Source organism: Electrona antarctica (assembly GCF_951216825.1).
Source record: "Electrona antarctica genome assembly, chromosome: 2".
NCBI lineage: Eukaryota > Metazoa > Chordata > Actinopteri > Myctophiformes > Myctophidae > Electrona > Electrona antarctica.
Window position 1 is genome coordinate 9,547,610 of NC_136807.1, and position 24,149 is coordinate 9,571,758.

The window sequence follows — 24,149 nt, forward strand, 5'->3', positions numbered from 1 at the left end:
ATAGGGACACACACCATCAACACAGCACAGCACTGAGCTAGTGGGGGGACACACCATCAACACAGCACAGCACTGAGCTATAGGGACACACACACCATCAACACAGCACAGCACTGAGCTAGAGGGACACACACACACCATCAACACAGCACAGCACTGAGCTATAGGGACACACACCATCAACACAGCACAGCACTGAGCTAGAGGGACACACACCATCAACACAGCACAGCGCTGAGCTATAGGGACACACACACCATCAACACAGCACAGCGCTGAGCTATAGGGGGACACACACCATCAACACAGCACAGCGCTGAGCTAGGGGGACACACACCATCAACACAGCACAGCACTGAGCTAGAGGGACACACCATCAACACAGCACAGCACTGAGCTAGGGGGACACACACCATCAACACAGCACAGCACTGAGCTAGGGGGACACACACCATCAACACAGCACAGCACTGAGCTAGTGGGGGGACACACCATCAACACAGCACAGCACTGAGCTATAGGGACACACACACCGTCAACACAGCACAGTGCTGAGCTATAGGGACACACCATCAACACAGCACAGCACTGAGCTATAGGGACACACACACACACCATCAACACAGCACAGCACTGAGCTATAGGGACACACACACACACACCATCAACACAGCACAGCACTGAGCTATAGGGACACACACACCATCAACACAGCACAGTGCTGAGCTATAGGGACACACACACACCATCAACACAGCACAGTACTGAGCTATAGGGGGACACACACACCATCAACACAGCACAGCACTGAGCTATAGGGGGACACACACACCATCAACACAGCACAGCACTGAGCTAGTGGGGGGACACACCATCAACACAGCACAGCGCTGAGCTAGAGGGACACACACCATCAACACAGCACAGCAGATGTTGGAAAAATAATCAATTTGGGGGGGGGGGGGTGATTTGTTGAAATGAATGGTTTGCATTCATTTGCATGAAAACAGTTGCATGAAACAGGGAAATGTAAAATAGGGCGATTGAAAGTGTAATCATGTTAATCAATTTAGATGATTTTTTATAAAAGAAATCTATTAGATTTATTTATTTGCTTCTCCATCGTTCGAGTAATTGGACCGTGTGGGCTGGGGACGGTGGGTGGCTGGGGACGGTGGGTGGCCGACCGTGTGGGCTGGGGACGGTGGGTGGCCGACCGTGTGGGCTGGGGACGGTGGGTGGCCGACCGTGTGGGCTGGGGACGGTGGGTGGCCGACCGTGTGGGCTGGGGACGGTGGGTGGCCGACCGTGTGGGCTGGGGACGGTGGGTGGCCGACCGTGTGGGCTGGGGACGGTGGGTGGCCGACCGTGTGGGCTGGGGACGGTGGGTGGCCGACCGTGTGGGCTGGGGACGGTGGGTGGCCGACCGTGTGGGCTGGGGACGGTGGGTGGCTGGGGACGGTGGGTGGCCGACCGTGTGGGCTGGGGACGGTGGGTGGCTGGGGACGGTGGGTGGCCGACCGTGTGGGCTGGGGACGGTGGGTGGCTGGGGACGGTGGGTGGCCGACCGTGTGGGCTGGGGACGGTGGGTGGCCGACCGTGTGGGCTGGGGACGGTGGGTGGCCGACCGTGTGGGCTGGGGACGGTGGGTGGCCGACCGTGTGGGCTGGGGACGGTGGGTGGCCGACCGTGTGGGCTGGGGACGGTGCACGATGTTAACAGCCTGGGGGCGGGGGAATTAATACGCCGCCGTTCTCAGGTGCAGAATTTGACCTCCGGTTTTACAGGTATAGTTAACTACCGCTTTAAAAGACCTCTGCATCGTAAATATTGGTAGATTAGTTATTAGGATAGAATACCATATATATATATATATATATATATATACTAGACCGGTGCCCGGCTGTAGAGCACCGAGTCGGTAACGATGGAAGTTGTAGATCCATTACCCCACCCGGCTATGCAATACCCGTTAGAAATGTTTAGTATGGATCCCCAGCATGTAGAAACTGCCGGATGCTAACTTGCATATGTTGAGCAATTTTCATAATTGGCATAATATGTGACCATACCAATTACAACCTATAGAAAAATTTCATCATGCTTTATGTAGCATGTGACATGTCAAACTAGGGGGTTTTCATGATGCTGAATCCATTCCAAGCATTAGTTTTGCAAAAAAAAACACTCATTGGGCTAAAAATGGCCAATGCCATCATCACAAATTGATGTCAGCACATTTGGGCAAGTGGGCATGGCCGTTTTAAGCCCAATGATGCATGATGGTTGGAATGGAATTCAGCATCATGAAAACCCCCTAGTTTGACACATCACATGCTAGATAAAGCATGATGACATTTTGAATATTTTGCCTTCTATAGGTTGTTAATGGTATGGTCACATATTATGCCAATTATGAAGATTGCTCAACATATGCAAGTTAGCATCCGGCAGTTTCTACATGCTAGGGACCCATACTAAACATTTCTAACATAAAACGTTGGTGTACTCAACATGTCCGGGTTCACTTTTTGGCTACTAGGCTAATATATGGAGTTCTGTGTTAGGCATGCCCAAATATGAAGTGTTGTCATGTCAGAACAGGCCAGCTCCATATATGGAGATATAGGGGTGATCAGGTCCAGAACCCTGGCAGAGGCTTTTGTGCTGGTTCTGGACAACCGGCTATCCGACGGACCTCGACACCGGGCACTGCACTCCCTGTGGTGGGAGTGCAAGTTAGTGGGGCGAACGTTTTTTGAGTTATGTGGATTACAGACGGAACGCACGTACACAAAGAAACTTGGTGCATTTATAGAGAGATAGAAGATTTATGTATTAGTATTATTATTATTCCTTTCCTTTATTAATTAAATAATAAGGAAGTGATTAAATGGTAATAAATACATAGGCATGTGGGAGGTTCTCATTAATTCATCTCTCTGATATCAGTAGTCATGACGCATTTTACTGCCAGGCGGGAAAGTGAGTCATTACCACAAACGACTTTCCCCTTGAACATTCCTTTACCATTTCCCCCAGTTTATTATTCCTTAGGAAATCATCTCAGGGATATTATCTACTGCTCGGTTATACCAGTTATACCTCCACAGAATGCTATAAAAATGTATCTGGTAACGCGAGAACATCTTCAACAATCACGTTCACTTGTGTGGGACTGTGGAGTCGGGACGCCACAGACTACAGTATGACAGCAAGTCGAGCTGCAGGTGCTTAGCAAAGTGTGTATAGTGAGTTTGTAGGAGGTACTAGGTTCCTAGGCACATGCAGGGGGCTTTAGAAGCCTATAAAGTGTGGAATTTATTTATGGGAAAAAAGCAGTCTGGGAGACAGGTTTAATATGTAACCTATTAACACTACTGCCCCACTTGCCCTGTTGGGAATGCAATTGATCGCACATAGGAGATTAATGTTTCAAGCCACAGGGAATAAACTATGGTTCTGGCTGCAACTACAACAGCACGCTGCGTGAATGTAAAAAAATAATAATTTCATATCAATCAGTTCACATGGGCATGGACAACCCATGCGTGGTAAATGCTAAATCTACCGCATGATATGGTTGTGGAAAGCCATGCAGATGCAACGCAAGGAAGGACAAAACGAGGAAGGACAAGGAAAAAGACAGTAAAAGACAGCACACAAAACAGGAAAAGTGGTTCTCTTAAGAGTCTCTAGGACCCTAGGTCTGTGCGTGTGTGCGACGTGCGTGTGCGTGTGTGTGTGTGTGTGCGTGCGCGTCCCTGTGTTCCACTGACCTGGCCCACGGCCTCGACTCACCAGCAGAGCCTCCTGGTTGTCGGTCAGGGCCTGCTTGGCCAGGAAGCGCTCGCGCTTGATCTGCACCTCCAGAGACTCGGGGACGTCGGGCACCATCCAGTCGATGGAGCGCAGCACGAAGAACACAGCGTGCTGCCAAGTGATGAGGGGAGGGGAGGGGGGGGGGGGAGAGAGAGAGGGAGAGAGAGAGAGAGAGAGAGAGAGAGAGAGAGAGAGAGAGAGAGAGAAACACCCAAGGAAGATTTACAGCTGAAAAGAGAGAGAACTGCCGCGCCAGCTACACCTCCAGGTTTAAGAGCTTATCGTAACCACATTAACCACTGCTGCCCCGCTGGGGCATTTTATCTGAAAATATAGTCTAGACTAAGACAATGTAGAACTGTAAGTAAAAAGTCCGGAATTCAAAATGTGCTTGCGTAAAAGTACAAAAGTATTGTTATCAAAAATGTACTTGAGGGTACCAAAAGTAAAAGTACTCATTATGCAGAATGGCCAATTTTACAAGTTTTCAAATGTATACAAATCCTTTGAAAATAGCAGATCTACGAGCTCACAATACGTAATAATAATCCAAATCTACAAAGTAACTAATAACTAAAGTTTTCAAATAATTGTAGTGGAGTAAAAGTACAATATTTGCCTCTGAAATGTAGTGGCGTAGAAGTAAAAGTACTGAAAATTGGAAACACTCAAGTACAAATACTTCAGAATTGTACTTAAGTAAATGTACTTAGTTACTTTCCACCACTTATGTTGATGTTATTGTATCATCTATGCCGGTGTCGTTGCGACACCGTCATACAACCACGTATGACTCAGGCATAAGCGGTTAAAGTTAAGCCTGCAGGATGCCACGTGGAAAGCACAACTGCCTCAATGTTTTTCAGGCCAAGGACCCATTATATTATATTAGCTGAGACTGCCAGAGAGATTAAGCAGGGACCCCCACTACATATTGTGTTGCAGAATACTTTTCATCAACGTGTTTGACAGCACTGCCTGTCATCAGTGTATGTTGGATTCATTCATGTTAAAGGAGAATTCCATGCTAGAAGGCTTTCTTACATTTATTTGTAGTTATTACGTCCCCATCAAAGAGGTCCAGGTGTTATTTTGTGCAAAAGTGCATTATTGGCTATTTCCCCTAATATAAGCCCACAATGGCGTTTGGGTTTTTGTGTGCCGCTTGGGATACTATTTACATTATGAAGAGAGGATATATACAAAAAAAATCAATTCAATTCATTGAGGGCTTATGGTAGGGGAAATAGCCAATAATGTACTTTTGCACAAAATAACACCTGGACCTCTTTGGTGGGGACGTAACAACTACAAATAAAGGTAAGAAAGCCTTCTAGTATGGAACTCTCCTTTAATGTGTATTAAATACTTAATGAACATGACTTTTGGCCCTGTACTTGGTCTGCTCTTTCTCCTCCTCTACACCAAACCACTTGGCCAAAAATAGCCGATCTACAAGCAATGCGTAGTGAGCTCGCAGATCTTGCTATTTTCGGCAAATGGTCCACCTAAGAACAGGGATGCTTGTCTTCAAGTGGTTAATAATGAAAAAATATAAGACGTTCTTAACACAAGAATATTTGGCGGAGGACTAGTACCTAGGAGACCCCTGATTTAGAGAATAAGTGCTGAATATATCAAGTGCAAAAAGTGCCGATGTGTGTGATGTGTCACATTTCTGCTGAAGCATGAATCAGATTTAAGAAGCCAACAGAGGGAGGAGAGCGTGAGGGAAGCCAACAGAGGGAGGAGAGCGTGAGGGCTGCTGATTTAAGAAGCCAACAGAGGGAGGAGAGCGTGAGGGCTGCTGCGGCAAGAGATGGAGGAGTGATGATGGACATGGAAAGAAAGGCAAGCACGATATTGACAAAATCCGAGAAGACGGTAGAAAAGAGAGAGCGTATAAAGCATTGGAACGGAAGAGACGAGAAGGGGAGCGACAAGATAGCTGCCAGATGAAAATACTAGTGTGCGGAAAGATGGCTAATCAATACGGTGGTTATAAACCTGAAGAGATGGATGACAGATTGTTGAGGCTAAGCCAGTTTCAACACTGCCACATAAATTACCGTACGTACATACGGGCAAGCATGACATGAAATGGACAAAACTGAAACATCAGTCATAGAGATACTGTATACAGCAGAATAAGAGAACCAGTGTACAACTGTCAACTAGGCAACACAGTTGAATGGAACGATAAAATACAGCAATGATGACTATTTATTTCAAGGATCCCTGTTTGATATGCATTAGGGCCCAATACACATACACACACACACAGCCTAATGATTAGGCCACGCACTGACATTTATTTCTGTGGGACTCCAATCTACTCTATAAAATAGACGTCTCAAATGCCTGTATTTCAGAAGCTCTTAAAATGTAAATGAGTAGAAAATAAAGCCGGAGGCCCCCGCCCACCCCACACTTCTGGTTTGCTATCTAGTCGAGGCCTATACAAGATATACAACGTGATGTCACACTGTGTTGTTGTTGTAATAGTGGCGGACCTCACAAGATGGCGCCACCTGTCCAGTGTCCATTATAGAAATAAAGGTAATGGGTCAGACACACCTGGGGGGGGAAACATTTTGTGAGGTAGTCTTGTCAGCTATCTCCTTCTCTACAGCTAGCTAGCTGCTTAGCAGAAATGGAAAAATACATTTTCATATGCAGCACAAAAAATACCCTTCCGATTTGAAGAGCAGATGACGCTTTTACAGGGCGTTGTTACAAGTCTCTCTTGCATTCAAAAATGGTGGAATAGATAGTCTGGCTTGAGAGACTATAGTTGATTGAGTTTCTGAGTACACTGTTGCTGTCTTACCTCAAATGCAATGATGAAGCCCAGTCTTACAGCAAGCAGCTCCCAGTAAAACAACGTGTAGTTTCCATCATCATCTCTGAAAGCTTTATACCTTAAGAAGACACACACAACTATCTGTTAAGTCTTGTCATTGTCAATCAACACAAGAGGCATCTGACACGCAGCTGCAACAATAAAATGAGAAATGCTGCCCTCTGTTGGTCCAGTCTCTGAATCTCATAACGAAACAAGTGCTACAGTACATTTAAACTTTTTACAAACATTCTTCAATCATGCTTGGAGTTTTTCCAGAATGAAAAATGAAGACTAACATCCAAAATGTCTGTAGGTACTATAGGTCAGGCTTTTAGAGACGTTATTGTTCTGTACGGGAACCCCTTTTGGTGTTTTAATACGTTAGCTATTGAAAAATAGCAGATCTACAAGCTCGTAGCGCGGCAGCTTGTAGATCTGCTATTTTTGAAAAATCGTGAAATGTGGCGAAAATTTGGAATATATATTCTTCGGCTGGCATAGAATCATGGGTTTTTCAGAAAACTGTCAAGATTAAGAAGGCATTTGTAGAATCGTCCTCCTCTCTAAATGGGTTGATTTCTGGCGTGCTACAAGAAAAATACAACGTATAGCAATTTCTTCCCCAAGCATTCGCACATGCAGAGTAAGCCTTTTGCTCCGTCAGCATGCAGTTCACCTGCACATCGTCAGCATGCAGTTCACCTGCACATGGGGTAGACGGTGTAATTAGCCGGAGCGTGAGCCAGGCTGAAGTTGACATATCCATCCAGGTCTTTATGAAACTTGTACTGGTACAGCAAGCGAGGCAAGAAATCTGATGTGAAGGCGATCAAGAAAGCCTGTGGACATAAAAGCATAAAAGAATATGGATGTAGATCACCAGTGGCGGAGGGAATGTCCCACGGGCCCCGATGCCAGATTGACAGCCCAGACCCCCCCCCCCACCCCCTCCCCCTCCCACCCGCACGGTGAACGCCGAAAGGGACCATACGACCCAACAAGTGTTTAAAGAATCAGTGTCATTTTAGATTCTAGCGTTGGCTATTCAAAAATAGCAGATATACAAGATCAATCTGGTATTTTTGAAGTGTTTGAATAATTTTGAATGACAAAAAAAAGGTTTGAGAACTTCCGATTTAGAAGGCATTTATAGAATCGGCCTCAGGTCTTAATGGGTTCTGAACATGTTGTGATACAAGGGAGTCATTTTTTATATTAGCTGTCCACAAAAGTTTTGTAAAAAGAAAGTCAAATATGAACAACTTGGGACGGTGCACACAGCAGTGTTGATTTCGTCGACTACTACTAAGACGAAAAATGTTCGTCGACTACCTTTTTTCACAGACGAACACTAAAACATTCCAGGTGACTAAAATGTGACTAAAACTAAATTAAGTTTCATTCCAAAGACTATGACTATAAACTAAAATAGAAATTTGCTGCCCAAAAACAACACTGGCACACAGTAAATCCTCAGCTGCACGTGACGCACATTGACTATGACGGACAGGTGTGACAGGCCCTCCAGGATGTTGAACCAGACGCCTATGTTCTGGGCGCGCTCGGCCACCGGGCGCCGGTACTCGCACACAAACTTGTGGGCGTCCAGGCGGACCTCTGCCCAGTTGTTGAGGAGCGCAAAGAGAGGCGCCAGCGGGAATGCCGCCACGAAGATGGTGATGAACCCAAACTGCAACACTGTTGATGAAAACGGTCATACATTTCAACAACATAAAAAAAAAAACCCTATAAAATATTAGTCATAAGACAAAATATAGGCCAGCCATTCCAAATTGTGTTAAGTGTAAGATCAAACTTCAGGTTCAGTTGACACAGCCATAATAATAATACTTCATCTGTGGGCAATGGACATATATGGTAATAATAGTCGTTGTGTAGCCACTAGCCAGACAACTATTCCACAATCTCCGAATGCTATAGTCTGGAACTACACCTCCCGAAATCCCAGTAAGGAAGCTGCCATTTCCGTTCACGAAAATATATTTTAAAATATCGTTATTCGTTAGAGCTTCTTTTTTTATTTCCATTTCTGCTAATAAGCAAGCTATATATATGCTTAGATGATTTCTATTTATATTAGGATACATTTGCGCGACTGTAAAGACGAAACGGAAGTGAGGAGGAGGCTCCACTTCCGCTTTATATTTTACTCATGATAGCTCTTCCGTTGTCTCCAGACTGTATGATGGAAGCATTTGAAAATTGCGAGAGGCAACAGTCTGGCAACGCGAGACTATGGTAATAACAAGTAAGACGCGCGAACGCGGGAAGCGAACGCAGCTCGTAGATTGCAGTAACAACAATTAGAATAAATTACGTACTTTTTCAAGGTTTTTTAAGTTCTATTTTTTTTGTTTTTAGTTTTAAGATTTTTTCTTTTTAAGTTTTTTTTGTTTTTTTTTAAAGTTTTTTCTTTAAGTTTTTTTTTAAGTTAAGGTTTTTTAAGTTAAGTTGTGTGTGTGTGTGTGTGTGTGTGTGTGTGTGTGCGTGCATGTGTGTTTTTGTGTGTGATACAGCTGCGCCCTCTGGTGGTGGGCGGGTGGTGTTACAGCGTGACACACACACAGACACACAGACATGATCTGCTGGGTCTCATAGTAAATGCTCACTGCGTTCGCAATCACTGCGTTCGCAATAATAACACATGGAAGGAGGTAGGGCCCAGCAAACCATCTTTAGGCAAAGGAATTCCTTTGCCTAAAGATGGTTTGCTGGGCCCTACCTCCTATGAGACAGACAGACAGACAGACAGACAGACAGACAGACAGACAGACAGACAGACAGACAGACAGACATGTCCTTATGCCTAAACGTCTTTGCCTTTTCTTTTTTTTTTTTTTTTTTACTATTTTGAAAAACATTTTAGAATAGTTAAAATATCTACAAGCTCACAACGTGTCGATGTAGATCGGCTAGTTGAACTATTCAAAAATGTTTTTCAAAATAGTAAAAAAAGGCAAAGAGGTTTAGGGATAGGGGGTTTAGCATGGACGAAAAGAGAGCCCTTAGTGCTATATCTTGCGCCACCTACTACTTAACTACTATCTTGTTTTTCAAGATAGTAAATTATGGCAAAGAAGTTGGTAAGGCGCGCCCAAGATTGGGGCCATTAGTGTAGATGGAAAAATGTACCAGTGTACAGACAGACAGACAGACAGACAGACAGACAGACAGACAGACAGACAGACAGACAGACAGACAGACAGACAGACAGACAGACAGACAGACAGACAGACAGACAGACAGCAATGAGACCCTCACCCATCTCCAGGTATTCCTCAAACAGACCCTCATACTCCACCAGCTGGTAGTCTTCCTCCCAGCGGCGCGGTTCATCGGACACCTTGCTCCCCCGCACCTTGGCCATAGCTCTCTGCTGGCGCCAGGCCTTCACCTTACTGTCACACAGGGCGCAATGATCAAAGTCAATTAAATATAGCACACTCACCACAGGGCTTATAGTACTGTAGCAGCTTCTGCTTCATTTTGACCTGAGATCAGATTCTAAAAATGTCTTCTACATCCTGACAGTTTTCTGAAAAAGCTATGTTTCTATGTCAGTCGTTCTTCGATTTTTCAAAAATAGCAGACCTACAAGCTCGTAGTAGCTATGAGCTTGTAGATCTGCTATTTTTCAATAGCTAAAGCATAACATAATGCTAACACCAAAAGGGGTTCCCGCCCAAAATGTGTTAACCACATGAATCCCAACATCAACTGATTATTCTAAGAGAACACAAAAGGAGGGATATTTTTTGTTTGTGTAACAGTGTCCAATTTTCTCTATTTCTAACCACACACACACACACACACACACACACACACACACACACACACACACACACACACACACACACACACACACACACACACACACACACACACACACACACACACACACACACACACACACACACACACACACACACACACACACACACACACACACACACACACACACAGTGTCCCAGGGTTGACAGTGCCAGTACTGCAGTAACAGTACGGTATAGGGCTGTACTGCTAGCCTGGATCCAGCCCAAAGACCCTGCCCACTCTCTGAGTGGACTGCGTCTCTTGTCAGACTGAAGCTTCAAGAAAGCTACAGTCTGATAATCAGGCTACTGTACTGCACCAAGCAAACACAGCTCCACTCAACATGGAGGGAAGTGTAATGCAACACAGACTACAGGCTTGATTCATACTTGATTGATTTATACACAAAGGAAGAACTTAGCTGCCATTAAGCAGTTAAGTCGTGAGCTTGCAGATCTGCTCATTTTCTGCGAAGAGATTTAGGGCTCTATTTTCATCCTTATGTCCTTATGCCTAAACGTCTTAGCCTTTTTTTCTTTTCTTTTTTTACTATTTTGAAAAACATTTTTGAATAGTTAAAATATCTACAAGCTCACAACGTGTCGATGTAGATTGGCTAGTTGAACTATTCAAAAATGTTTTTCAAAATAGTAAAAAAAAGGCAAAGAAGTTTAGGGATAGGGGGTTTAGCATGGACGAAAATAGAGCCCTTAGTGCTATATCTTGCGCCACCTACTACTTAACTACTATCTTGTTTTTCAAGATAGTAAATTATGGCAAAGAAGTTGGTAAGGCGCGCCCAAGATTGGGGCCATTAGTGTAGATGGAAAAATGTACCAGTTTTTTTTTATATTCTTTTTTTTCTTTTTTTCTTTGCTCTAATCTGGTGTGCAGGTGATGACATGCACATGACATGCACAATATAATTACATTTTCTTTCTTTTATTTATAATGGGCTTCGGTGGCAACGAGGGCCAAAACTGGTTTCCACCAGGTGGCACTGGATGAGTTAAGACCAGAGACCAGATTCTACACAATCCTGTCAGTGGTGCTTCTATTTGGCCGCAGACCCCCATCTGAAAATGTGTTGTTCAAGGGGGGCCCCCGGAAGCAAATATTTGAGTTAAAAAACGTTCGCTGTGAAAGAATATATTCAAAGATTTGCACCACATTTTAGAAAATTGTCTAAAAAATAGCAGATTTACAAGCTTGTAGTGCATCACTTGGTGCCGTGCTATGAGCTTGTAGATCGGCTATTTTTCAACAGCTAAAGTTTAATATAAGGTCTTAAAGTGTGGTAAAAAACAACTTACGGGATGACAAACTCCTGGACGTTGCCGATGACCTGCTTCCCTACCATGATTATGAACAGCTGCTCGGCCAGCTCAATCAGACAGCCACCTGGACCGCACTGGACACACGCACACGCACACACACACGCACACACGCACACACACACACGCACGCACGCACGCACACACGCGCACACAATATCAATGCAGAATCTTCATTATGATGATAATAATACTGGTACTAATCTACTACCAATAACAATAGATAATAATGATCAAAAGAAAGTAGGTTATAATGTAGTGTATAAAACAGATCAAAATGTACTTACCCGTATTGTCCCGAATATAAGACGACTAGGGCCCTATTATGCGTGTCTTAAGTACCAGGTCTTATGACTTAACTTAAGACCTGGAGGCGTGGTCAATGCTGTTTGGCCACTCAGAATAGCCAAATGGCATTGATCACGCCTCCAGGTCTTAAGTTAAGTAATAAGACCTGGTATTTAAGACATGCATAATAGGGCCCCTTGTCTCTGATTATAAGACGACCCCCATTTTTCAAGACTAATTTGTAGAAAAAGAACATTGAATGTCCAATAGTCTTGTCCCCGATTATAATACGACCCCGTTTTTTAGGATATGTCCATTGGAAAAAAACGCAAGTCTTATATTCAGGCCAATAGGGTAAATAATAATAATTTAAAATAAATGAAAATACACAAACAAATTCCTGTCTATACTACAAATTACTGTATCTTTAGGGACTTAAAAGCTACAGCTGATTTGCTCCCAATAAGCTCCTTGCTCGACCTAAAGTAGGCTACTGTACAGAAACCTTGGAACGAGGCTAAGAACCACACGTATCATCCAAACATAATAGAGAAAACTCACGTCTTCGTTTCTCATCCCAAATAAGGTGCCATAGTTGGTGGGATAACCCACGAATCTATCAGTGACATGAAAAAAGAAAATTAAATTCTTTACATTGAATTATTCTTCAGGAAAAAAAAGTTAACAAATTAACCACATGAACATTCTGCGAAAAGTAGCTGATCTACAAGCTTGTGTCGCACGCTGGCGCGTTGTGAGCTTGTAGATCAGCTGTTTTCAATGAGGAGATTTGGTGTAGACTAGAGGAAACAAAAGTACAGTTTATAGGGTTTAACCCATTAAGACCTGGAACGTATCTGTGACACCTTAGCTTTTAACCACTTTAACCATTATTTTAAACTTTAGCTGTCGAAAAATATCAGATCTACAAGCTCATATAGCACAAGCTCATAGCGAGCTTAGTAGATCTGCTATTTTTGAAAAATCGTGAAAACGTGTGCAAATCTTTGAAAACATTTTTAACTCCTATATAATTTGCTTCTGGGGGTCCATCTGGGGGGCCGCCGTTTCATTTGGGGAATCCTTGGCAGGAAACATTTTGAGCACCACTGATATAGAAACATAGGTTTTTCAGAAAACCGTTAAGTTTTAGTAGACATGTGTAAAAATCGATTCAGGTCTTAATGGGTTTAAGTGGAAAACAGTGTTGCATTCCGTTGCTGTTGCACCTCCATTTTGGAGGTTTTAGATTTGTTTTGCATAAATCAGTGCTATAGTCCATTACGTCTGTGTGTTGTTTCGAAAATATTGAACCAACGGAATGTAGTAAAAAAAAATGCAAAAAAACCCCAAAACGCTTTGGACAAAACCTCTCAACTCCATTGGACCCTCAAACTGTCTGCTAAAGCAACTAACTCCACCACCTCCCCCCCTCTCATGCAAGTCACAACATGAAGTCACAACACTAACTTTGATGAGGAAGAATTGCTTTGTTTTCAAAATATAAGGTTTTCTCAATTTCCTGAAAAATTTATATTTTTCATTTCCTGAAAAATGAAACTTTTAGTTGAGTTAGGTGGTTTCTTCCCGACAGAGCCATAGAGTAAGACAGAGTTACGACAACTCCGTTCACTTCATGGGGCCAGGCTCTTCTACATAAGTTTACAGAATGCAATGTGGAGTCTATGGGCTCGCGCGAGTACATGAACCACGTGATCAGGCTGTTTTCTGCCCCCTCAATGTCATAACTTTGTCTATACTCTATGGCTCTGCTTCCCGACAGCAGAGATACAGTGTGAGTCACTTCTCTCTCACCTCCCCTTGAAGAAGGCAACGTAGAAGGGAGAGGAGTAGAAGTTGACAAACTGGAAGACAAACACCTTGAAAGTGAAAGCGTCTTCATACTGGGTCTGCGTTCTGTGCATCTCTGTCAGAAGGAAGACAATAAACATGATCTTCAACTCAAGTCACTAAAAGAGTTTCAACTTTTAGCGTGCTCGTGTCTCTGTCTATGGTTCATTTCACGAACTGACTGTTCAGCAGCAAATTTCTTGTGCACACTGCCAGTATGCCACTTATTTTTTTAATATATTTATAATTTATATTTCAGAATCAGCTATATTGTCACATCACAGATTTACCAAGTAAAAGAGTGGGTGAAATTCGTTTTTGTGCATAGTTCCTATCATAGAAAGAAAGGAAGGAAGAAGGGGGTGTGTGTGTGGGGGGGGGGGGGAGGGGGAAAGGAGATCAAGGAAAAGAGACAAGGTAAAAAAAAAATCGACATATTTACACATAAACCTGAGATAAGGTACAAAGGTGCGTATATATAATGCACAATGTATATTGTGCATTATATACTTTCATACAAAACACAGAAGTCAGTGCGTTCGTTGTACATGGAATTAAGTTCCTAAATGTCATGGTATTAACGTGCAAAATGTCATAATCTACATCGAAAAAAGGAGTCAGGACTGACACTGGTATAATCCACGAGTAGGCCCATGAGGTAGAGCAAAGGAAAAAAGGTCAAGTCCCTCGTGGTATAATCCACATGCAGGTTGGTCCAAGGAAGAGCTACGTGAAATATCTTTTACGGTGGTGGATTTGAATGTTATATTCCGTGGGACTGACCTAAAGACTAACCTTAGCCCTGAAGCCTTGAGCTTAAACACATTTTAGTGCATCTGCAGTAAAAGCTAAAGTACTCCTACGACCTGGAAGTGAGTGGGTGCTCTTCCTCCACGCACTGGGCATTGATCCCGTATATCAACGGGAGAGGCGCCAACAGTAAAAGATGCTTGGGAGCAGTGGGCATATCGCTGCTGTATATCAAACGGGAGCGGTGCCAAAGAGTGCCGCTGGCTCTTACCCCATTTAGTGAGCTTCTCTGCTAATGCGGTGTAAACCTGTCCCATCAGCAGAATTAGCCCCAAATTCACCATGCTGCTGGAGATGTTGGCGATGTTCCCTGCCTGTGGGTGGGCACGTGCACACGCACACGCACACACACACACACACACACACACACACACACACACACACACACACACACACACACACACACACACACACACACACACACACACACACACACACTCTTTGTGTTACTTAAATGAGGATTTCCTGCCGCGTTGAAGGTGAGGCTGGTGCCAAGTGCCGAAGATGGCAGATCAACAAGCTCACAAAGTGACACGGTGCAACAAGCTATGAGCTTGTAGATCGGCCATTTTCGCCATGCGACACCGCCGTGCGACACAGTATAAAATGGGGCTAAAGCGTACCTGTGTGCGCAGCACGGGGCTCCCAGTGTGGAACATCATGACGCTGATGATGGCACGGTACATTATCACCGTCACCAGGAAGATCATCACCACACACAGCTGAGTGGCGGGCAAAAGATTACAATTCATAAAAGCACAGGTGAAAACGATGGCTCACGTTTTGACACCAAAGTATTGACACCAAAATATACTGTACCAAAAGTAAAAGTAATCATTATGCAGAATGTACCATTTCACGTACCAGTTCAAGTTTTCAAATGTATAAAATGTATACAGCACAAAATCTTTTGAATAAACAGATCTACCAGCTCACAAGATCGGCTATTTTCAAATACCCAAAGTATAAATAGGGACGAATGTTTTGCATTAATACAAAATCTACAAAGTGACTAAAGTTTTTAAATAATTGTAGTGGAGTAAAATGTACAATATTTGCCTCAGATGTAGTGGAATAGAAGTAAAAGTATAGAAAATGTAAAATCCCTCAAAATTGCACTTAAGTACAGTACTACTCGAGTACATGTACTTAGTTACTTTCCACCACAGCATAACGGCAGAGGTGTGTGTTTACCTGTATGATAAAAACAGCATTGTCCTGCCTACATTTCAACATCAATACGAGGTCTCATTGTGTGTACTCATTATGTATTTTCCAGATGGTCACAATATTGCACCCTGGTGAATGTTCCCTTTCTGTGCCGACTAGCCTCTGTGATAACAATGCTGACTCAGCGCTGTATCCGAGCATGCCATTTGTAATTGAGATTGGATAATCTTGAATCTACAGTATAGGAGTATATACAGTATACACGTCCAGAGGCCACATTGACGGTTCAATTAAATTCAGACATTTTTTCCATTATTGTTATTGAGTGGAAGAACCCACAGGTCTTTTAACCACTTTAACCCTGGAATCCCTATTTGGGGCTTTTTTGATGGGCGCTATAGCCCCTTCTATTTACAGCTTTCGTCCCCACACTGTCACAGTCTGTCAGTGTCTGTGTGTGTCTTTGTGAGTGGGCGTGTGTTTTGGGCGTAGGCTTGGCTCCAGCTCCCAGCTTGGCACACCTGGTTCCAGTTCCCTAATCTCCCTCACCTGCCTGGCATCAGCTAATCATCCAGTCTATAAATGTTTGGTCTTCTCCCCGCGCCGATGCCAGATCGTTTCACAACCTCAGTGCGTGGTAACGCTTCTAGTCTACCTCTGTAGTATATTTCCTTGTGAATCCTTAGTGTTAGTATTTTTTGGAACCTTGATTTTTTGCTTCTCGTGATTTTTGATCCTTGCTCTTCTTTTTTCTCAGTGCTATTCTGACCAGCTTCTTTGCCTTGCCTGCCACCAGCCTCAGCCTGCTCGACCACACCGAATATAGAGGATCTACAAGCTCCTTTTTCCCTCCTGTGTTTTTTCAATAAACACCCTTGGACTTTGACTTTGTTGTGTTCTGCTTTTGGGTCTGCCAGTTTTTACATATCGTGACACACACGTCTCAATATTTGCCATCGACAATGAAAGGATAAATTAGGTCAAAACCCTGCCAAATATACACATCAAAACATTAAACGCCATTCACATTGAAGGGAAAATGTACGTCATATGTAGTAGACGAGCAAATCGGCTAACCAATCAGATGTTGGTGGGAGCGCTTGGCCAATAAGGGTGCTTAAGCGCTTGGCCAGAAGATATCAAAGCTCTACTGATTGGCCAGTATGAGATGATGATGTACGATGACAAGAGCTCCCCTCACTTCACACGGGTGTGATTTTGTTTTTTAAATATTTACAAAAACTTTCAAAATAAATCTGCAATTTTAAAAAATTGCTAAAACGGCCATTTAAAAAAAAAGAAGATGACTATCAAAGGTGAGATGAGAAAACAGACCACCTATTAAAATACAGAGTGTCTCACCATAACGATGACCATGGACCCAGTTAGCATGCAGGTCAGTGTCTCACCATAATAACGATGACCATGGACCCAGTTAGCATGCGGGTCAGTGTCTCACCATAATAACGATGACCATGGACCCAGTTAGCATGCGGGTCAGTGTCTCACCATAATAACGATGACCATGGACCCAGTTAGCATGCGGGTCAGAGAGTGTCTCACCATAATAACGATGACCATGGACCCAGTTAGCATGCGGGTCAGAGAGTGTCTCACCATAATAACGATGACCATGGACCCAGTTAGCATGCGGGTCAGTGAGTGTCTCACCATAATAACGATGACCATGGACCCAGTTAGCATGCGGGTCAGAGAGTGTCTCACCATAATAACGATGACCATGGACCCAGTTAGCATGCGGGTCAGTGTCTCACCATAATAACGATGACCATGGACCCAGTTAGCATGCGGGTCAGCCTAGCTTTCTCCGGGAAGTAGGGCTCCTTGACCCCCGTCACCGGGTTCTCCTCCATAGCAGGGGCCATTGCTACAAAATCTGGTCTGGGTCGCTCCTGGAGAGACAAGGGGGACATTGAAATGTCTGACGACATCGACTTGTAAAACGTTAATTGATTCATCAGCAAGAGTCACGGGCGACGTTGAAAACTCATGTCACGTGACGTCACAAATAGATTTGGTTGAAAATAAATCGAAATTCTGGTCTCTAAACTACCTCCTCCTGGCGCCTGATGGAGGGGAAAGTAACTGGTCAGAATAACGTGTTCCTTCCACGCGCTACGTCCGACCGGTGAAACTCTCCCCTGTCAGGTAAAAAGAAGCAGCTTGGACTCCTCATGCATAGAAAGAAGCATGAGGTCAGTCTGCTGCCCCCCCCAGGTTGGCAGAGGAAGTGTAGCGCCCAGGATTACATTAGATAATTGACACTGGGTGAAAACATGGGTTGCAAAATCATGGCATAAAAATTATGTGAAGAAAATAAACCGAAATTGACTCTCCATATTGGCAAATCCCCCCCCCCCCCCCCCCCCCCCCAATGAATTAATGAATACAACTATTACTCATAAAGCTAACTGTAAACAATAATATTAAGTCGAGGTGAAGATGGGTGGACACGAAACCTCTTCTTCTTGGAAGTCCATGCAGTCCCAGTGGTGGGCGAGGGTGGCCATTTTGCGTTTCCAGTACTCCAAGAAGGTAACAGCCCAGAAGGACATGAACACGCTGAAGAAAACTGTGCCTGGGTGATCAAACAGGTAGCCCACCTGAAAGACAGACAGGTGAGGCAAAGATGACTCCTGGTACTGAACCCATTTTTTGGGTGCAGTTGCAGTACCCGTGCTTCATTTCTACAGGCATCACTGCTTTGGCTGTGTCATTATAGGCTGAATAAATACAAATGTTGAACAAGCAAAAGATAGCAGAATGCTCACAAGTCACAACACATTGTGAGCTTGTACAGCAGTGGTGTATCTACTATCTACAATAAGACGAGGACAGACGGCCGCCTGTCCAAATCCATTTCTGCCTGGCAAAAATCCATACACTGAGAAAAAAAAGCGAGGACAAACACCAGACCTGAGAACTATTAGTGGACAGCGGATTGGCCGTTGCGTGCAGAGCGCGACCCTCAATCACCCATTGGAATGCAAATGCATGCCGTTCAGCCTTTGTAGCATACTCGTCTGGCAGGTATATCTGTTTGAAAACGTTTAGTGCTCCTGATTGTGCGCGCGCGGGGGGGGGGGGGGGGCGGACAACGACGATGACTACAACACATATTGGCCCGGTTTCCCAAAGGAAACCGGGCCAATCTAGGCCGCACACAGAAGCCTGTGAACATAGACATTCCGTGCATAGATGTGCCACGCAATGGTAGGCCTAGAGGAGCAACTGAGCATGTGCAACACCACTTCTTACACCATGGTGTAAGAGGTATCCTTTGGGAAACCGGGCCCTTGTCTGCCCAACATGTAATTCCTGGAAACGCCACTGTTGTACAGTAGCTCCGCTATTCTCACTAAATAGGATTTAAAGTGTTAAACGTGCCAGCAAAAAACGATCCTTACTAAAAACACAAAGTGTAGTTTTACTTTTCGGAGAACCGTTGTTGAATAAACCCTGGATGTAGTACCTTGGCCATGGGGCAGATGTCTGACATGTTCCACGACGTACAGGTGTTACACAAAGGACACATCAGGTAGCTGTCTCCACTGTCACAGATCTCCTTCCTGCAGACATGCATGTATATGCAAACACATTAGGGGTCAAATAGTTATATGCAAACACAGTAGGGGTCAAATAGGTATATGTAAACACAGTAGGGGTAAAACAGTTAATCAAACTGATCAATTTAATCTATTATTAAAAAAAAATCACACCTGTGTGAACTGAGTGGTGTAAGGTCTTATATAGACTGATCAGCTGTGGTCTGACGTAATGTCTGACGTAATTAAATCACACCCGGGTGAACTGGGTGACCGTAGCAACCATGCTCATTTTTTGAGCACAGACAGCAGACACGTAAACTAACAAAGCCAGTCATAGGAGTGGTTTACACCACTCAAAAAAGTGATAAACAATTTCATAAAATTACTGATTAATAATCAATCTGTATTTTGGGCATGTCATTATAGGCAACAAGCTTTAAAAAAAGCAGATCTACAAGCTCACAATGCGTCACTACTACGCAACGTCCTAGGCCTTGTGCAACAAGTAGACAATAATGCTCAAGCGGTTAATCTATATCACTTATACAATTATATATTAAAAGCCACGCTTCGACGACTTAGTTCTCAGAAAAGTAATATAATGGGAAATCTGAATCATCTCTGCTTCTCAGAAGCACAATGAAAAGGCCAACAGGACTGCGTCACTGAATTCTGATCAGCGAGAGGCTGAGAGGCTGTTTCTTAGGATACAAAACCCTGACATTCTGCCATCCGTTGTTCAACCTTAATCCCAGTAAAAGCACAGTGATTGTGTGGGTGATCTCCGAACGATTTTTGCCTCAGGAGGGGGCTGGAGGAGCAGTTGGAAATAATTTGTATAGAAGGATGGCTAGCTGCAACTGTGGATGCACACCAGCTGGTTTAAGATACAGCACTCAAATGAAGAGAGTGAATAATGGAAAGATCATTATCCACTAATTGCCGTGGTGCAGTTCATTATTACCAATACAGATCTCCCTGTTCGTCTCCAGTGATTCGTGGCCCTAATCTAACGCAGATGAACAGGTACACAAGTGTCCCGTACGTTAAAGACAATTGCTTTTGCTTCCCAAACATTATTGTCTCGTTCGTCGTAAAACTCTCTGGTATTTCTCATTTGCAACTTATCCGAACTGAAGGCACTATAAATATAGCGGCGGGTGAGTGCAAACTGAAAACACTAAGCCCCTCGTGGAGGAGGAAGTCATGGTCAATGGCTGCCATGGAAACAGACAGGGTGAAATAAGGACCTTCTGACGAGGCGTTATTACAGCTCGCCGTCACCCAGAGATTCACTTCAGGAAGGAAAACAATCCAGCACTGCAGTGTCGGTCGGTAGAAGGGAGCTCACCGAGGTGATGCATTATTAAAACCCATTTAGGCCCGAGGACGATTCTACAAAATGCCTTCTAAAATCCTGACAGTTTTCTGAAAAGCCTCATGTTTCCATGTCAGTTGTTCTCCATGTCAGTCGACCCCCCCAGAAGCAGAGATTTAAGAGTTAAAAGCGTTCGCTCTGAAAGAATATACATTCAAAGATTTGCACCACATTTTCACGATTTAAAAAAAATAGCAGACCTACAAGCTCTTAGCGCGGCACTCGGTGCCGCGCTATGAGCTTGTAGATCTGCTATTTTTCAATAGCTAAAGTGTAACATAATGCTTAAAACACCAAAAGTGGTTCCCGCCCAGAATGGGTTAAATATTCTAACCTGACCACGGGCGTACACATACCCATGTGGTTTACACAATTAGTGTGTTGATTTTAGGCTCTGCCCGGCTGGAATTCCAGGAGGCTGAAATAAGTGTATTTGGACGCGTGCGCATGTGTGTGTGTGGTTATGCGTGCGCGTCGGTGCTTGCCTGTCTGTGTGTGTCTCTGTCTGTTTGTCTTTCTGTGCGTAAACAATCTCTGGAACCGCTGGACTGATCAGAGTGAAACTTTTCATGCTTGCTGCAGTATGCCAACAAAGACACTATGTATGATGTATCTATATTTCTGGGAGATCTGCTGATCCGACTTGCCCACTTTGAGCATCACTCCCTGAGTCCTCAATCATAGACACGACAGGCTTGAAGTCGATCGGTGGGGCGGTTCTCGAGATGTGCCAGTGACACACACACACACACCGGTGTGAGATGGCGAAAATGGCCGTCAGCTTGTCGTCGATTGGCTGTTTTCGCGACTTTAGCGCACCACTGACGTGCAACAAAGTATAACATAGGATTTAAGTGATTTAATCACTATACAAATCACTATATAATTATTTCACTATGGCTATTATGAGGAAGCATGGCTGATGGCTGATGGAGCCATAATCACATTAGCAGCAGGCAATTTGTAGCTGCAAATGGATGGCTATTAAAGCTGTTGATGAAAAGATATGCTACAACTACACTGATGGCCTCCTAGCTGCTATAGGCCGTTATTAGACCCTTTAGAATATAGCTGCTAGGCCCTAGCAGCTATATTCTAAAGGGCATGGCTTCTCTGTGGATTTCTGATAACATGTTGATGATGTCATATTGATGATGGCAGTCTTGCCGAAATATTGGGGGACGACGGTACAAACTGTACCTACTGGCAGCACCAATCCTGCAAACTTACTGTGTACAATACTGTGTACCGATGTGTGTGATGCATGGATAAAACTCTGTAGGAGTATGTGTATATACGTGTTAGGGCATTCACTTCTAGTAATTTTTACTAGTTGACTAGTTGCCTAGTTTACTAGTCGACTAGTTGTTTGGAAATCAATATTTGTACATTGAAAAACTGTGTACATGGTGACTATAACTATAATCTACCTGATCTTGAGGCCTACAAAATCGGGAAAAAAAATAAAAAAATAAACTTTTTTTTCTTTTTTTTCCTTATCAACTAGTCAACTAGTACCAACAAGGTCGACTAGTGGATTTACTAGTCGACTAGTAAACTAGTCGACTAGTTGCTTAATGCCCTAATACGTGTATATATATATATATATATATATATATATAGGCCGATCTGAAATATCTGGGGCAACGGATTGCAGTTTCACTGCAATCTTTCCCTTTTTTTTACTATTTTGCAAATAGTAAAAAAAAAGCAAGAAATAATTCTTAAATTCTTGCTCTCAAAGCAAGAAATGTTGCAAAACTAATGTTCCTCTTAATGTCTGAAAGAATGACATTAGCCAAGCTTCATCAACCAGACTTTATCAGCCAGACCTGTGAGTATAAAAGCACATTTGCCATGGATATCATACAGTAATGATGTGTGTCTGGCTGCCATCTGCAAGTTGATTGATTTGGTATGTTTTTTTAACCTCTGTTTTAATATACTGTCACATTGGCTACACAGACACATTCCCAGTGTTAAATTTATCCATTTGAGTTAAATTAGCACTAGATTTTACTGTGTACGAATCATCCTGTTAAAAAGAGCCGACACTATTATCTAGAATCTCTCCGATGAAACAATGTTCCTATCTTTCATTTAATTGCCTATTAAACCCATTCTGTTTCTCCGTCTTCTGCACAGACACACATTCACAAACTTTCTATCCCCATTATTTTTCAAACAATCTTAGTTTCTCTCCAAGTCCTGTTTTATTTCTTTAAAACATTTTTAATATGATTAATACCATGCCAAATGCCCATTGGTCTCCAATGAGGAGACATATGTGATGACTAAAAGCAGTGGTTTCATTTAGAGGAGGTTTGGACTCACGCAGGGGTGTTGCTTCCCATGGACATGACTCCTGACACGAACACGAAGGTTCCCACCACTGCAGCGGGCAGCAGCCAAGCTGTGTAGAAACCTGCAGACAGAGAGAAATACATGTCTGTTCCACCCTGGATGAGCTGAGGTCCATCTCACTGCTCCATATTAAACTGCTCTATATGGAGCAATAGTGTCTGTTCCACCCTGGATGAGCTGAGGTCCATCTCACTGCTCCATATTAATGATGAGCTGAGGTCCATCTCACTGCTCCATATTAAACTGCTCTATATGGAGCCGAGGTCCATCTCACTGCTCCATATTAAACTGCTCTATATGGAGCAATAGTGTCTGTTCCACCCAGGATGAGCCGAGGTCCATCTCACTGCTCCATATTAAACTGCTCTATATGGAGCAATAGTGTCTGTTCCACCCTGGATGAGCCGAGGTCCATCTCACTGCTCCATATTAAACTGCTCTATATGGAGCTGAGGTCCATCTCACTGCTCCATATTAAACTGCTCTATATGGAGCAATAGTGTCTGTTCCACCCTGGATGAGCTGAGGTCCATCTCACTGCTCCATATTAAACTGCTCTATATGGAGCTGAGGTCCATCTCACTGCTCCATATTAAACTGCTCTATATGGAGCAATAGTGTCTGTTCCACCCTGGATGAGCTGAGGTACATCTCACTGCTCCATATTAAACTGCTCTATATGGAGCAATAGTGTCTGTTCCACCCTGGATGAGCCGAGGTCCATCTCACTGCTCCATATTAAACTGCTATATATGGAGCTTTTAGTGTCTGTTCCACCCTGGATGAGCCGAGGTCCATCTCACTGCTCCATATTAATAGTGGCAGCACGTCCCATTGGGACACATGACTCTTCCTGAAAATGACCAATTAATTACATTTCTCTT

The 24,149-nt window shown here is 43.7% G+C and overlaps 1 protein-coding gene across 1 annotated transcript in view; it reads right to left on the reverse strand.

Annotated features, from left to right (window-relative positions):
- Window positions 1-259: 259 nt before the first annotated feature.
- The window catches only part of ano11 (anoctamin 11), a gene marked incomplete at both ends in the record, with an annotated part of 32,469 nt that continues 8,579 nt past the window's right edge, over window positions 260-24,149 (reverse strand). Inside the window, 16 exons of the mRNA XM_079513566.1 lie at window positions 260-280; window positions 1,188-1,696; window positions 3,780-3,933; window positions 6,653-6,743; window positions 7,370-7,506; window positions 8,160-8,365; window positions 9,950-10,086; window positions 11,815-11,912; window positions 12,685-12,739; window positions 13,939-14,050; window positions 14,996-15,098; window positions 15,408-15,506; window positions 17,730-17,867; window positions 18,435-18,578; window positions 19,448-19,544; window positions 23,236-23,326. Coding sequence (XP_079369692.1) covers window positions 260-280; window positions 1,188-1,696; window positions 3,780-3,933; window positions 6,653-6,743; window positions 7,370-7,506; window positions 8,160-8,365; window positions 9,950-10,086; window positions 11,815-11,912; window positions 12,685-12,739; window positions 13,939-14,050; window positions 14,996-15,098; window positions 15,408-15,506; window positions 17,730-17,867; window positions 18,435-18,578; window positions 19,448-19,544; window positions 23,236-23,326 — 2,192 coding nt within the window. The remainder of the gene's footprint in view (window positions 281-1,187; window positions 1,697-3,779; window positions 3,934-6,652; window positions 6,744-7,369; window positions 7,507-8,159; window positions 8,366-9,949; window positions 10,087-11,814; window positions 11,913-12,684; window positions 12,740-13,938; window positions 14,051-14,995; window positions 15,099-15,407; window positions 15,507-17,729; window positions 17,868-18,434; window positions 18,579-19,447; window positions 19,545-23,235; window positions 23,327-24,149) is intronic.